Source organism: Ochlerotatus camptorhynchus, unplaced genomic scaffold (genome assembly GCF_037179485.1).
Source record: "Ochlerotatus camptorhynchus isolate MF236.1 unplaced genomic scaffold, CSIRO-AGI_Acam_v1.1 ptg000150l, whole genome shotgun sequence".
NCBI classification, from domain to species: Eukaryota; Metazoa; Arthropoda; class Insecta; order Diptera; family Culicidae; genus Ochlerotatus; species Ochlerotatus camptorhynchus.
Genome location: NW_027040640.1, coordinates 4334154 through 4349330, shown reverse-complemented (window position 1 = coordinate 4349330; position 15177 = coordinate 4334154). Strand labels below are relative to the sequence as shown.

At 40.9% G+C, this 15177-nt stretch overlaps 1 protein-coding gene across 1 annotated transcript; it reads left to right on the top strand.

The window, feature by feature from the left end:
- The first annotated feature begins 12779 nt into the window (after positions 1–12779).
- Positions 12780–15053, top strand: LOC135701155 (synembryn-like). The gene is made up of 3 exons (XM_065221856.1): positions 12780–13365; positions 13431–13605; positions 13664–15053. The coding sequence occupies exons 1-3, from the start codon at positions 12917–12919 to the stop codon at positions 14651–14653; spliced, it is 1614 nt and encodes a 537-aa protein (XP_065077928.1). The 5' UTR covers positions 12780–12916; the 3' UTR covers positions 14654–15053.
- The last annotated feature ends 124 nt before the right edge of the window (positions 15054–15177 follow it).

Below are 15177 nucleotides of genomic sequence, written 5' to 3'. Positions count from 1 at the left end.
ATTTAAAATACAGTAGAAGTAACCTTTCCTATGTACACCTTTTGGATTTCCTACTTAGTAAAACTTGGTTAAATTCAGGACCTCATAAAAATGCGAATACATATTCTATTTCATTTGGTTCCTAAATTACAATCAGATATAAGTAAGGCTTTCTTCAGGTGATTCATTGAGGCGTCCAACAATGACCGTCATGATGGCTGATATTCCCTATCACTTCAAGATTTCTAGGACATAAATCTTGGACGGTTGTGACATCACTCATGAAATTGAAACTCCTTGTCTGTCAGAAATAAGTCTGCTGGAATAGCAGGTTTGTTTGAAAATTTTCCATCTGTCAAATTTAAGTAAAAATTCACCAAATGAAACACAGCCTTAATAACTTGAGCGCAGGATCGTTTCTTGTTGTGGTTGTCGTATTAGATGCTAGATAAAAACTTCTTTTATCGATATGTGTGCTGAAAATACTTGGGCCGAGTGGATTCAAGGAGAAAGTCGACGAAGAGAATCTTGTCAGTGTTACTTAGGACCTAATGCAATGTTCAGCTTCAATTGTTTCGCTTAGCTGTAAACAGAAAATCGATGAAGAGAATCGAACATTACAAGTAGGCCCTTTTGAACACTCACTGTCGAATTTCAGAACCTAGCACTAAAAAAAAACTTGACGGTACCTCTATTTATGCAAAGAGAAGCATTGCAAGTCCCTCCTACTTGAATAATTATGCAAGCGAACGGCCTGCTATGCCTCGTCCCCATCAGCAAAAAAACTGTATAAACCGTTCTATAGCATAATTTTACAAGTAGGAGGGACTTTTATAGCTAATCTAAAAGCATAAATAGAGGTACCGTCTGATAATTTATCACATTCATCCTTTTTATCACCACAGAAACACCCCGTTCCCGTTTTCTTATGCAAAATAATGACTGTGCGTTCACAAAACGCACGAAATCTTAAAACAACCATATTAAGATTTTTTATTAATTCAATCAATAGATTAAAGATGTACAGAGAATTAAATGGAGGGATTTCAAGCTAAAATGTTCTGATCGCGAAATATTGACTATCAATACCGAAATTTCGCATAAATGTCCAACCCATTTTGTGTGGTGTGTGCTGCTGTCTTTCAGTGTTGCCCTGAGTACTGCGAACTCAGATGATTTTATTTAGTTTCAAATTGTTTTGCTGAAACAGCTCACGAAATTGTATATACATGCTGTCATATGAATTCTTGGCTCCTCCTCCTCTGCTCTAGAAATAACATATACATGGTGATGGGAGAGCACCTGCCTACAAAGCTCACATGACTCTTATAAAGTTTGATTACATTCTTGTTTCTGCAACCGAGTTTTGGCATTATGAATATCAAACAAAAACACATTTTCGAGCATCATGCCCGATGATTTACATTATCTGCCTACTAAGGTTGATGTTTCGACAGTTTCATAATTATAATTCTTAATTTGTTTTCAGTAGGTTGCAACACCTTTACTTGTGGTTCAAACAGTAACTACCTACACGGATAGAAATCTCCTTATACCTTTTGGCAAATTTCCATTGCTGATTATTCATAAAATGTATAAGTCAACTAATAAGCAGACGCCTTGCAAAAAGTTAATAAAGATCATGTGTCAAATGAAATGTATAAGCGGTCACACATACCTTTTATGCATTCTAATAGGACCTATGTGGTTTGTCTTATGGAATGTATAAGGCTGATGCTTTGGCAAAAATGTATAAGTGAAACACATGAATTAAATAATTGATTTTCGTTTCGTGTACGTGACTTCTGAGCTCTTTTGAATGTTTGGCCGAGTGTTTGGCTCCCGTTTGACAGTTTGACTCGGTTCCCAGATGACAAGCATTTTGAGTTAGTTCGCAGTACTCAGGTGTTGCCCAATGATTAGGGAACTTTCATAAATAACGAAGTAGTTGAGAGAGGTGAGGGGTTTCAGAAGTTGGGACCGGCCATGTATTAGGTGTATTGCAAAACACGCTCCGAGGGGGAAGGGGGGTTAATTGGTAAAAAATATACGTAATTTATGGATGGCCTAATTTTACTTCCAAGGCTGTGTCGCAATGGGTGAGTTTAATTTAACTCATGGTTAAAAGTGACAGATGAGTTATCGAATAACCCTGCTATACGAGCGTGGTTATTTCGTACTGACTAGAAGTTAAATTTTGGTACCCGTGGCTGAGTTCTGTTTGAAAACTGATCAATTTCCAGCATTTTCGAACATTGAAAATAACTTACGAAATGTCATGTTTAACCACGAGTTAAATTTAACTCGGCAATTGGTACACAGCCTAAGAAGTATTTCTCGATTACTTTTTCGAAGGAACGTATACGTATATCAGCTTTTGTAAACAACGCATTTGATCGTCGATTTGGCGTAATTGGTAGCTCACCCACGCATGCTAGTACTACCACAAACGAAGTGACAGACGGAGCGGCTCGAAAACTTTGGTGACTACCCTAATAAAAATTGTATGGTTAATTTGCTTAACGACGTGTTCTGGGTATCATCCAAACCATTTGTGGAATAGTTCAATGATTTGGGTTATCGTTCGTTTATGGTTATTTTTTATTAGGGTAACCTTCTATTGCAATTTTTCAGTGTACCACATGGCAACACCACTATTACTGGATTGTACCACATGGCAACACTACTATTGGATTGAACTAGCATTTTCACCAAATGTACTAGAATATTTTGGTTCTATCTCTTTCACTCTACTCAAAACTGAAATGCATAAAAAATGACAAAATGATACGCACTCTTTGCACACTGTCAAAGAATCATTGTACACAAAATCAACTTTGTTCAAATCAAAACGAAAAATCTAACCCATCTGGTGGATGATGGCACAAGCTTCCAAGAAAAGAGTGAACCACATTATTTAAATGGATTTCTTCGCCAGTAAGTCGTCTGTCACTTCGTTTGTGGTACTACCAAGTACTACCATCAGATAGGGGAAAATTTTCCCAACCTGTTAGCGGTGTTAGTGTGTGGGGCGAGCTATTAGTTATGCCTAACCGACGATAAAATGCGTTGTTTACAAAAGCTGATACGTCCTTCCGAAAAGTAATCGATATTTGTAGTTATCAGTCAGGCAAGGAGCGCTTGCGCCATCGAGGCGACGCCGTTACCAGCAGCCAATGATCTCGACGGGAACGACGCGCAAAGTTCGAGGTGCAAAACTCGAACTCTGCACGCTTGACAGGAACCGCCTTACTACTGCTTCTGCTGTTGCTGCTGCTACCTGCTTACCCGCCGTCCGAAGCGAAAATGAGTTGAGGCAGTAGTAGTAAAATTTAAGTTTATTTTCTGGGTTTTATGTTTCAACATTTGATTTAACATTTCAATTGGTTAGCCTTTGGCTCTTCATCTTTGTTCTAGTTAATTGGTTATTCTAATGTGATGATTGCGTTTAGCGCTAATTTACAGGATACCCTTTGTGGGATTGTTTTGGTTTGAATTTAAAAATTTGATAACCTACCTACTTGAGCACCTAACTACTTAAACTAGGTTGCCAAATCACGAATGATCTGGTGGTTTGATCGCAGACAGGCGACTCTGAACCTTTCCAGCGTGGAAGTCTTTCGCTCCTCGAGTGTTTGAAGACCGGCCAGGTGGTGAAACTCAGAATTACGGGTTCGCGGTGGACTGTTAAGGATCATTCTGAGGATCTTGTTTTGGATCCTCTGAAGCTTTAAGTGGTGGCACTTAGCACAACTATCCCAGATTGGCATACCATACTTAATAGCCGGCAGAATGATTTGCTTGTGGACAGCAAGCTTGTTTTTGAGGGACAGGGTGGACTTCCTGTTTATCAGAGGGTAGAGCGACCTGAACAAGATGTTACACTTGGTGGATGTCTTGTCCACATGGGATCGGAATAGCAATTTGCTATCGAGGGTGAGACCAAGGTAGACTACTTCACTCGACCATTCAATGGGAGTGCTATCAAGATGGATCTTGACGTTAGCAGGCGGAACAAGCCGAGGTGAATACGAGTGTGGAAACAGAACGGTTTGTGTTTTAGCTGCATTGATACAAATCTGCCAGCTCTTAACTTAGTCGGACAAAAAATCCAGGCCTGATTGTACTTTACTCGCCAGAGCACGGATCACTCGACCCTTATAGATGATGGAGGTGTCATCTGCGAACATAGACAGGATACCATCACCCGGCAGGGGAGGAACGTCTGACGTGAAAATGTTGAATAGGATAGGCCCAAGCAGGCTACCCTGAGGGACCCCTGCATCAACGTTGAACGTATCAGAGGGGACATTGTTCAAGTAGACCTGGAATGATCTGCCCGACAAGTAGTTTTTGATGATCTTCACGAGGTAGATCGGAAAGTTGTATCGATGCAGCTTGTACACTAGACCATCATGCCAGACATTGTCGAACGCCTTCTCGACATCCAACAATGCCATGACAGATGTATTGGAAACGGACTTGTTCCGCTTGATGATGTTAGTAACCCGTGCGAGTTGGTGGATGGTAGAGTGGCCTTTCCTAAACCCGAATTGCTCTTTGAGAAAGATGTTATTATCATTTGAAAACACCAGCAGACGGCTGAGTATCAATTTTTCGAATAGCTTCGAGATGGAGGACAAGGGGCTGATGGGGCGATAGCTTTTGGCACTGGTAGGATCTTTGCCAGGCTTGTGTATTAGAATCACTTTGGCTAACTTCCAGCACGTAGGGAAGTAGTCAAGCTCCAAACATTTGTTGAAGATAACGACTACACCATCCATACCCGCAGCCTTCATGTTTTTAGTACTTTTAATAGCTGCTATCACCTCATCAGCCGATATTCTACTATGATCATGCACTACTACGGGGGTGTGAGCGACTCTAGTCATTGCCTCCAGTACGGCAGGTCCATGGGGGCTCACCATGGTTTGACCAAGATTATGTGAAATCACAAAATGTTGGCCAAGAGCATTGGCCTTTTCAACTGGGGTTATCAGTAGGGATGGGTCTAAGTGGTCAACAGAGGAAAGCGGAGGGATCGGTCTTGACTTATTTTTCAAAATTTTGGTCATCTTTCAAAATGGTTTTGCACAATCTGGGAGAGAGCGAATCTTTTTGGTAAAATCGTTATTTCTGAGTTCCACCATCCTGGCCTGGATAATTTTGGTTAGCCTATTGACATTGGTCTTCAAGTGAGGCAGCCCAGAACGCTGGAACTGCCTACGAATCGTGTTACGGAGCCTGATAAGATCTTTGGTTGGGCTGTCAAGGTTCAGAGTATGACTCACCAGTCTGGATGCTGGTACGTGTTTCTCCCTGGCACGGGATATCGCCTCTTCGATTGCTTGCAGACACTGATCGACTTCTTCGTACGACTCCGGTAGGACGTCGTAATTGATTGCTGTGTCCACACAGCGCTGATACTGCTGCCAGTTGACACGATGGTAATTTTGCCGGGAAACTTGAAACCTATTGGCCAAGGAACCTACTTCGGCCACCACCGGATAGTGGTCCGAGCTCAGTTCCTGATAGGCGATAGGTTGGGAGATGTTATCGCCAATGTTGCTGATGAAGATGTCGATGGTGGCATGAGCTCCGGATCGACTCAACCGGGTGGGAGTGTCCGGACCAGTGCTGCAAAATCTCGACAGTACACGGTGATATTGACAATTCTGCTTTGGTCACTCATTTAAGCTAACAGTCATAGTCAAGGCAAACCATGTCAATTGTCAATGACAATGGTGTCAGTGACGAACATGTGCAGATTTGTTTATTAGCTAAATTTGTTACGAAATTAAATGACCTGAGCAAAACAATCACATGGATCCATTTTAGTGAACAAGTATCTACGTCTTGAGCTACTTGGATAACAATAATGTGACACAGAATGTACTAAATTACACTTTTTGTTACCAGGTGAATCTTTGTCATTGACGAAAAAATGAATGAGATTTTGACGAAGGTTTTTTTGAGGATCAAGTCTGTCAGTGACTATGTGACGAACGATTTTGTCAATATCGCGCGAAAGTCTGTCAATGACAATGACAAATCTCAGCACTGGTCCGGACACAGAATGTTGTAGTGGGCTTGCTGCAGATCGTTGTATAATATTGTGCCGTTCTGATTTCGCAATCGATTCTAATTGAAAGGTCCCGCTATTTATACCCTTCGGAGTTTGGAACACCCTCCAAAGGCGCGCCCCTTCGTCAGCCAAAATTGGATTCCTTAGCAACAAAAATAAGCAATGACATCGATAATGGCCATTAGACTGATGCAAAATTTGAAATTTTCGCTCCACAGTGCTCAAACGGTTCCAAATTGGGCCCTGATTAGCCTTCCAACATTTGAACTCATTTAGTGAGAAACTGACTTGGCACAAACCATTTGAAGTTTATATGGGAATTACTATGAAGAAACCATAATTCATATCTATCTCTAAATTCACCAGTTCACTCTACTTTAGAAAATGATACCTGAACTTGTTGAAAATTTTCTCAGCTACAACTTTGTTCAAGATCACTTTTTGATCAAATGTAAGGAACAAAAGTTATTAATGATTCAAGTCACTGATGTCTTATGATTATGCTCAATCAACTGTTCAGCAGGCAACATTGGAGTTTATGGCGCGTAGAATAGAGGACACAAATCATGGCTACTATGTCACACTGCAGAATACAGTGTTGCCCACAATACAGTTGCTTAATCTTGCCATAAAATTATCAATCTCTTAAACAATTAATAACTATTTAATTTGACGTTTGGCTGAAAAACGATTTTCTGCAAAGTTGTAGCTGATAAAAATTCCCATAAGAATAGCAATAGAATTTGTTAACAGTACAGTATGTAAAAAGGCTAGAAGACAATGAACAAAAAGATTTGTTTTCCAATAGTAATTTCCATATAAACTTCAAATGGTTTTGGTCCAAGTCAGTTTCTCACTAAATGAGTTCAAGTTTTGGGAGGCTAATCATGGCCCAATTTGGAACCGTTTGAGCACTGTGGAGCAAAAATTTCAAATTTTGCATCAGTCTAATGGCCATGCATCAGAGCCCTACATGTTATTATGATGCTGTATAATCTCTTAAGCATTTTTTATTTATTTTATGATACAAGGGTTTAAAAATCATGGACTTTTTTTGTATTGGGTGCTTAGAATCTAGGCGGGCACGCTAAGAGAAGTATCGTCAGTTTTAAGTAACTTGAATATGATTCAAAGCAGAGTATGATTATAATGATGTATAATTAAATAATAGCTCTGCCGGCGCCGGTGGTGTAGTGATAAGCGTGACTGCTTTCTAACACCCCAATGGGTCTGGGTTCAATCCCAGTCGAGGTCAGTGGGATTTTTCTGAGGCATAAAAATCTCTGGTCACGTCTTCCTTCGGAAGGGAAGTCCCGAATAGAAATTGTAATGTAGGAAACATCAGCAGACATCTTCAATACATTAAATTTTAACGTGTATTGCTGTAACCTTAATGTATTCAGACTTCAGTGTGACGTCCAAGTACATAAAATACATTAGCCTCAAACGTTACATCAGAATCATACGTCTTGACGATGTAAAATTTGACATCAGAATACATCCAATGACAACAGAACCTAACGTTACATTAGAATCAAACATCATCACGATGTAATTTGTTGCACGCATAAAACATCAGAATACATCTAATGACAACAGAACCAAACGTTACATTAGAATCAAAGCTCATCACGATGTAAATTTTTGTCCCTCGGTCCCTCGCCGCATGCAAAGTTTGTTTTGTCCTGAGTCAGCACTACACGGCGAATGAGAACGACCCAAATTTGAGGTTAGTTCACTCATAAATCGCAACAAGTGCAGGAACTCAGTTTTGAATTAATTTCCCTCATGTTCCGAATATGAGAAAAGCAAAGATTGTATTCTCTGGATTCTCGTAAATTTTCCTTATTTTAGGGCAGATTTTTGAGGTTTTCCACAGGAAAATATGCAGCAAATTTACTCATCCTGCACTTTTTTCGATATTGAGTACACTGTACTCAAATTTGCGTTGATCTCATTGGCCGTGTACAGTTTTTTTTCGCAGTGGGAAAAGTTTGATTTGTTTACGAATTAGCCCGGGAGAGTGCCAATAATGTGTCCGTCGCGAGTTTTGGTGGCGATGCAATGTTTTTCTGGTAAGTAAATGTGAATTTATTAATTTAATGTAATGTAATTATGTTTTTTTTTTAGGAAAGTGTACCGGTACCAGTCCCAGCCGAATCCCGGTAGGGAATCCGAAGCTGGATCCCGGGCGGGGAGTTTGCAGCCAGATCTCTTTGCAGGTTAGTCAGTGTATTTACTAAAAGCTACAAGCCCGCCCGAAAAAAAAAATACAGTGAAATTTTCAGTGGAAACAATCAGTGATGGGCAAAACACCGGTACAGCACCGGTACGGTTTTCTAAAGCATAACCAATGTGCTGATCTGCTGTACCGAGTGTAGTGTGCTGCTGTCGGTTCGGTTTGGTAGTTGCAAGTAACACCGCACCGTGTTCACCAGTTCGCTGCACACGGTGCGGTTCTGATTTTCCAGTACCGGTGTTCTGTGTTCACAAGGATGATGTTTTGAATTCAAGAACCGATCCGGTACTGTTGTGTGTTTATGTGCGTGGTGCGCATTATTCAGAATTGCCAGTGATGGCAGATAACTAAACAGAAATTGTATTTGATTAATAATATTATGCAGTGTCAAGTCGAAATAGCGGTTTTTGAATACAGAAAAACTGTGAATTCAAATCAGGCATAACGCGTGTAAAGGACCTTAGAATGTTTGTTTACAAATGCTTTTGTGCCGTTATCAAATGTTATGCCTGAAATGATGTATTACGAAATCGTCAACCAACGCCACCTTGAAATCCAAGATAGCGGCTTCCGGTTATAGAAAAAAAATTAAACACCTTTAAACACCTGTCAAATACCTTTCAAAATGGGTATTTCCGGAATCAGGGTGACGTCTTGAGACCGGAAATCAATGTCTGCCGCCATTTTGAAATCCAAGATGGCGGCTTCCGGTTATATTAAAAGTGGGAAATAATGCCAAATATCATTCAATATGGGTATTTTTGGAATCAGAATGACATATATACCGGAAATCAATGTCTGACGCCATTTTGAAATCCAAGATGGCGGCTTCCGGTTGTAGAAAAACTGGGATATAACGCCAAATATCCTTCACTATGGGTATATTTGAAATCAGGATGACGTATAAATACCGGAAATCAGTGTCTGACGCCATTTTGAAATCCAAGATGGCGGCTTCCGGTTGTAGGAAAGCTGGGATATAAAGCCAAATATCCTCCAATATGTCTATTTTTGGAATCAGGATGACGTCTTGAGACCGGGAATCAATGTCTGACGCCATTTTGAAATCCAAGATGGCGGCTTCTGGTTAGATTAAAACTGAGAAATAATGCCAAACATCCTTCAATATGGGTATTTTTGAAATCAGGATGACGTATATATAGCGGATATCAAAGTCTGACGCCATTTTGAAATCCAAGATGGCGGCTTCCGGTTGTAGGAAAGCTGGGATATAAAGCCAAATATCCTCCAATATGTCTATTTTTGGAATCAGGATGACGTCTTGAGACCGGAAATCAATGTCTGACGCCATTTTGAAATCCAAGATGGCGGCTTCTGGTTAGATTAAAACTGGGAAATAATGCCAAATATCCTCCAATATGGGTATTTTTGGAATCAGGATAACGTATATATACCGGATATCAAAGTCTGACGCCATTTTGAAATCCAAGATGGCGGCTTCTGGTTAGATAAAAACTGGGAAATAATGCCAAATATCCTTCAATATGGGTATTTTTGGAATCTGGATGACGTATAAATACCGGAAATCAAGGTCTGACGCCATTTTAAAATCCAAGATGGCGGCTTCCTTTTTTAGAAAAACTGGGAAATAATGCCACATATCCTCTAATATGGGTATTTTTGGAATCAAGATAACGTATGTATACCGGATATCAAAGTCTGACGCCATTTTGAAATCCAAGATGGCGGCTTCTGGTTAGATTAAAACTGAGAAATAATGCCAAATATCCTCCCATATGGGTATTTTTGGAATCAGGATAACGTATAGATACCGGATATTAAATTCTGACGCCATTTTGAAATCCAAGATGGCGGCTTCTGGTTAGATTAAAACTGGGAAATAATGCCAAATATCCTTCAATATGGGTATTTTTGGAATCAGGATGACGTCTTGAGACCGGAAATCAATGTCTGACGCCATTTTATTGTTAACATGATTCGATCATGAACAATAATGAACAACTCTATTACAATAAAAATTGTTGTTACATTAAATATTGGTGTATTTTCATTGTGGGTTACTTCACGAACAATAAAAATAAATCTGTTTGAAGCATGCAGACTATGAGAGGGTCAGCAACACTGCCAATGTAATTAAGATAGGCGCTGCTCGTATGGCTCTGGCTTTGACAGTTCGTTTGGCTCAAAACCAGGCAGTCCGCGTCCGCTCATATCTTATCCTAGACCCTCTCTAAAGCTTAATGGAGACCTTTTCCGTGCAGTCAATAATCATACAATAATAATAAAAAATTCCACCACTTGAAGATGTCAGGAAAGAACTTTCAGGGGGAAGCATATTTCATGGGCGATTCTCTCCAGTCGAATGCATTAACTTATCAACGACGCTCAACCACCAAGGAGACGTGACCTATGGATATCGAGCGCAGGGGAGTTGGCCTGCATTTCTCACAAGTTCCGGATCGAATCTCGATCCATAACCAGTAAAAAAAGGACCACCCGTAACAGACATACCACCCCCTTCCCTTCCCGGGGCAATGTTTTATTTTTTCGATTTATTTTTAAAGTCGATAAAGTAGATCTGTCAAGCCAACACATACACTCTAAAGTACACTGTTATTTTTTTTAATCAATAAATTCGCCAATCAACAGTAAAATAACAATAATATATAATGTTATTGAAAAAAAATTATATGGGAAAATCACGAAAATTTCATTGTTAAGATACTTAACAACCCCCCTTTTTTATTGTAAATTTTCCATTTACCATGAAATTTATTGTTTTGTACAACATAAATCAAGGTAAATTTATTGTAGACGTAACAATATAAATCATTGTTAAGACAATAATTTTCGTCTTATTGTTACATTGTTTTTTAATGTATTTTTGTTGTTATTTTTTTTCGGGCGATGACGGGTTCCGTAAACGGAGCCCGATGGGGATTCCGTAGACGGATCCCGATGGGGAAACCGAATACGGATCCCGATGGGAAAACCAAATACGGGTCCCAATGGGGAAACCGAATACGGATCCCGATGAGGAAACCGAATACGAATCCTGATGGGGAAACCGGATACGGATCGTGATGGGGAAACCGGATACGGATCGTGATGGGGAAACCGAATGGGTCGATTTAAAGGGAGATCTGGAGGCGCAGCGATCACATTGTCATGATTGTCTGGTAGTTCACTCAAAAATGCTATGACAATCGCCAAGCTCGCTGTAATGTCACCAAGTGCCTCGTCACCCACGAATAGGCGTCTATGTCAGTGGTCTAACAACTCTTAGCGCGCTAATGGCATAGTTCCCCTGTCGCATAGAGAGTTGCCACAATGATATTAGGTTAGCTAAGGTCAGTTAACTGACTGGTGGGAAACGGGAGCTTCAGCATTGACTGTTATGTACGCATTTTTATGATGTAATCTAACAACAATCGTGTGTAGTGTTTACACGATCATGTTTCTAATTCTAATGTGTTGTAAATATAATTGAAAGCATTTGAAAAGTAAGATTCTAGTGTTTTGTATATCTAAAAACATTAGTAAACATCTACATTTGAAAACATTCAAACAACGTTTACTTTAAACGTTTTGTACATCTGAAAACATCAGAGAACATCAAACACGAAGTACAATTGAAAACATCCGAACAACGTTTAGTTCTAACGTTGTGTACATCCGAAAACATCAAAAAAAAGTTTGGTTCCAGCATCGGGAGGCATCTACGTTAGAAAACATCAGAATACATTTACATTTAAAAACATCCGAACAACGTTTAGTTCTAACGTTTTGTACATCTGAAAACATCCTTAAAACGTTTGGTTCTAATGTCAATAGATTGAAATTTTTGACGTCAGACCGACATTAGAATGGCAAAATTTTGTTCCAAAATTTCTGATGTATACACCATGTTACGTTGCTTAAATACAACTAAATCATAATGTTTCCTAATGTTTGACATCAGGCATACATTTGATTTCGATGCTGATGTAGACATCAAAATCAAACGTTGGGCTAATGTAAATTTCTATTCGGGAAGCCGTTGGTCTCGGCCCATGTGTGTTGTTGAATGGGTGCGATATCCTACGCAGGTGTGGAAGCTGCCTTCCTGCACATTCGATTGCCGTCAATGGATGGCAATCGATGTCCGTCGGTGATTGGCACTAGATTGCGGAACAGAGACCGACGTTAAATAAAGGAAAGAAAAAAAAATAATAGCTCATTCAAATTTAAAATTATTTCCAGCTTACACATTCCATATAATTTTGTGGGTATTAACCCAGTTTAGCGTCCCGCGTGTTTGTGAGATTCTGCGTGGAGAGGCAAACTATTGTTTATTTTTTTATACCAAATACGTAGGTGATCTTCCTGGCAAAACCCCACCTACAGATGAGTTTGCTATAAAATCGATTCTCCCTCCGCCCACTTTGTCGACTCGACGTGTCAGTCGACAAAAGGTTGACAACCATCAAAACAAAAACAGTGAGTGTTGTGGATTAGCGCGTAGGGCGCGTAGTGAAAAAAATTCCAAATTTTGGCAAGAAATCACCCAAATTTAATCTAATTAATTAATTTGGAGTCGAGTAGAAGTTAAGTGAAAGAAGTTACACGGAAGTGGATACAAATATTCAATTATGGATGCGGCAACGTTGAATCGATTACTCACCGGAGATTACGCGCAACTTGGGGCGGGTCTGGACCAGTTCAACAAACAGCACCAGCAGATTTTCAACTTCTCGCACCTGACGACCTCGGGCCAGTGGGTGCTGCTGTGGAACAGGTTGTTCGAATACTTGGCCGACGCGGATATGCCCGAGCACCGGGAGGACTGTCTGGTGGCGATCAAGCTGCTCAGTCGCGACAAGACCTACCTGAACGAGACGGTCCGGGAGCAGCAGCTGGCTTGTTTGCTCGGTTTGGCAGGGATCGGTGGCGAAAGCTGCCAGTGCCGAGCGAGCGAAGAGGTCCAGGTGGAAGCGTTGAAGTGCTTGAGCAATTTGATTTTCCAGAGCAGCAAGTGCCAGGAGCTGTGTCTGAACAATTCTTTCACCGAGGGCATTATGCGGAGGATCAAAACTTACAAGTAGGAAGGGGGATGCTGTGGGTGTTTGGGTGGACAAAGTCAAAAATGAAGTTGATATTTTTCAGGGACGGAAATGTTTGCTATGATATTAGATACTTTGATATGAAGTTGCTGTTCCTACTAACGGCAATCAACTGTGATATTCGAGCGAAGGTTCGAGAGGAACTGCATGGATTGGTGTACCTGGTGGAAACGTTGGATCTGTTCATGGGACAGGCAGCCGAAGCGAAGGAGTTTAGCGTAAGTCTTTGTATTAATTGTGTTTGCGGGTAAAGCTGATCTGAATGATTTGTTTTAGGACAAAGATCTCGAGTTGATTAATGAAGTGCTGAAGGTTCTGTTCAATTTAACCGTTCGCACACCCTTGAATGCCGTTCCGGAGGAAGAAGAAGCCAATCAATTCCATCGTTTAGCAGTAGTCGTTCACGATCTATTCTTCTATCGCACCCTGAATCGAGATAAGATCATTTCTCTCCAATCGAACATTGTCAATCTCCTAACCAGTGTTCCGGTCAGCTGTTATAGCGAGCTTGTCTCACCGTTGAACCCGGAAGATCTGGATTCCAAAACCGTTGTGCCATTCGAAGGAAAGAACGTGTATGTCCTGCACGTGCTGGTGGAGTTTCTGAGACGGGTTTTCCAAAAATCAGAAAAGAAGTCCGATCAGTACGAACTGTTGTCGCCTATTCTGACGGTCCTGATCAAGACGATTCGAGCGACGGCTCTGAACCGGCGTTACGTTCGATCGGAAGTGCTTCCTCCTCTGAAGAACGTAAAAGAACGACCGGAAGTCGGCACGGAGCTACGCAACTACCTTTGCTCGCTGCTAACGAGCCCGATCACTCAAATTGCCGACTTGTCCGCGGAATTGCTCTTCGTCCTGTGCAAGGAAAACGTCGGTCGGATGATCAAATACACGGGCTATGGCAATGCGGCCGGTCTGTTTGCGAATCGTGGTTTGCTGGGCGGCCGCCAGGGCAATACGGAACAGTATTCGTCCGATTCCGAGGACAGCGATACGGAAGAGTACAAACAGATCCAGCATGCCATCAATCCGGTGCTGGGCTGCTACGAACCACCGAAGCCGAACCCGCTGGAAGGCATGTCCGAGGAGCAGAAGGAGTACGAAGCGATGCAATTGGTGGCACTGATGGATAAACTGCAGCGACAGGGCATCGTTCAGCCGTGCAAGATCGGCGAGGACGGGCGGCCGCAGCCGGTGGATCATATCATGGAACTGCAGGACGAGATTCCCGAACAGCAGCGCGATCATAAGCGAAAAACCTAAAGCTTCCAAGAAAGGTAAGTATCGTGGTTTCAGTATTTATTCGAGTCCTAGCTTCGAATCGTAGCTGAGTGTATTTATGTGTTCTTCGCGTGGAAGTCGAACAAAGTTATTCCAAATATTCTGCTACTACTGTTAGGGAAATGTTTCTGTCTATGGAAGTCTTACTCAAAGCTGGCAAATCTATACATTATTGTGTAACCGAAGATGAATAATTCTATCAGAGCTGCTGTTGTGTAGATGTTGAACAACGTTTTTCCCACTTCTGATGTGCGCATTTTTAATCAACTGAAAAATTTCCGTTTCGAAACCAATCGTGATAAATGTGTTTCCGTACAGTAGAGCAGTCAGTATAGAGTTCAGTTTTATTTATTGTCTATTGTTCTGAGCGGGGAAAATAGATGCTTTTAGGTGTTGAAATTCTCCTCCCTTTGAGTGTCATCATTGCGAAAGAAATCGCCCTTGTTCGGATTTTTTTGTTTGAATTTTATTTATACAGGATTTTTAGATTTCACATTAATTATTTT

Excerpts from the sequence above, each read along its gene's own strand:
- LOC135701155 (XM_065221856.1), top strand. The coding sequence starts at position 12,917 with ATGGATGCGGCAACGTTGAATCGATTACTCACCGGAGATTACGCGCAA. Across the intron at positions 13,366-13,430 it reads CGGAGGATCAAAACTTACAA|GGACGGAAATGTTTGCTATG; the intron begins GTAGGAAGGGGG and ends GATATTTTTCAG. Across the intron at positions 13,606-13,663 it reads CCGAAGCGAAGGAGTTTAGC|GACAAAGATCTCGAGTTGAT; the intron begins GTAAGTCTTTGT and ends GATTTGTTTTAG.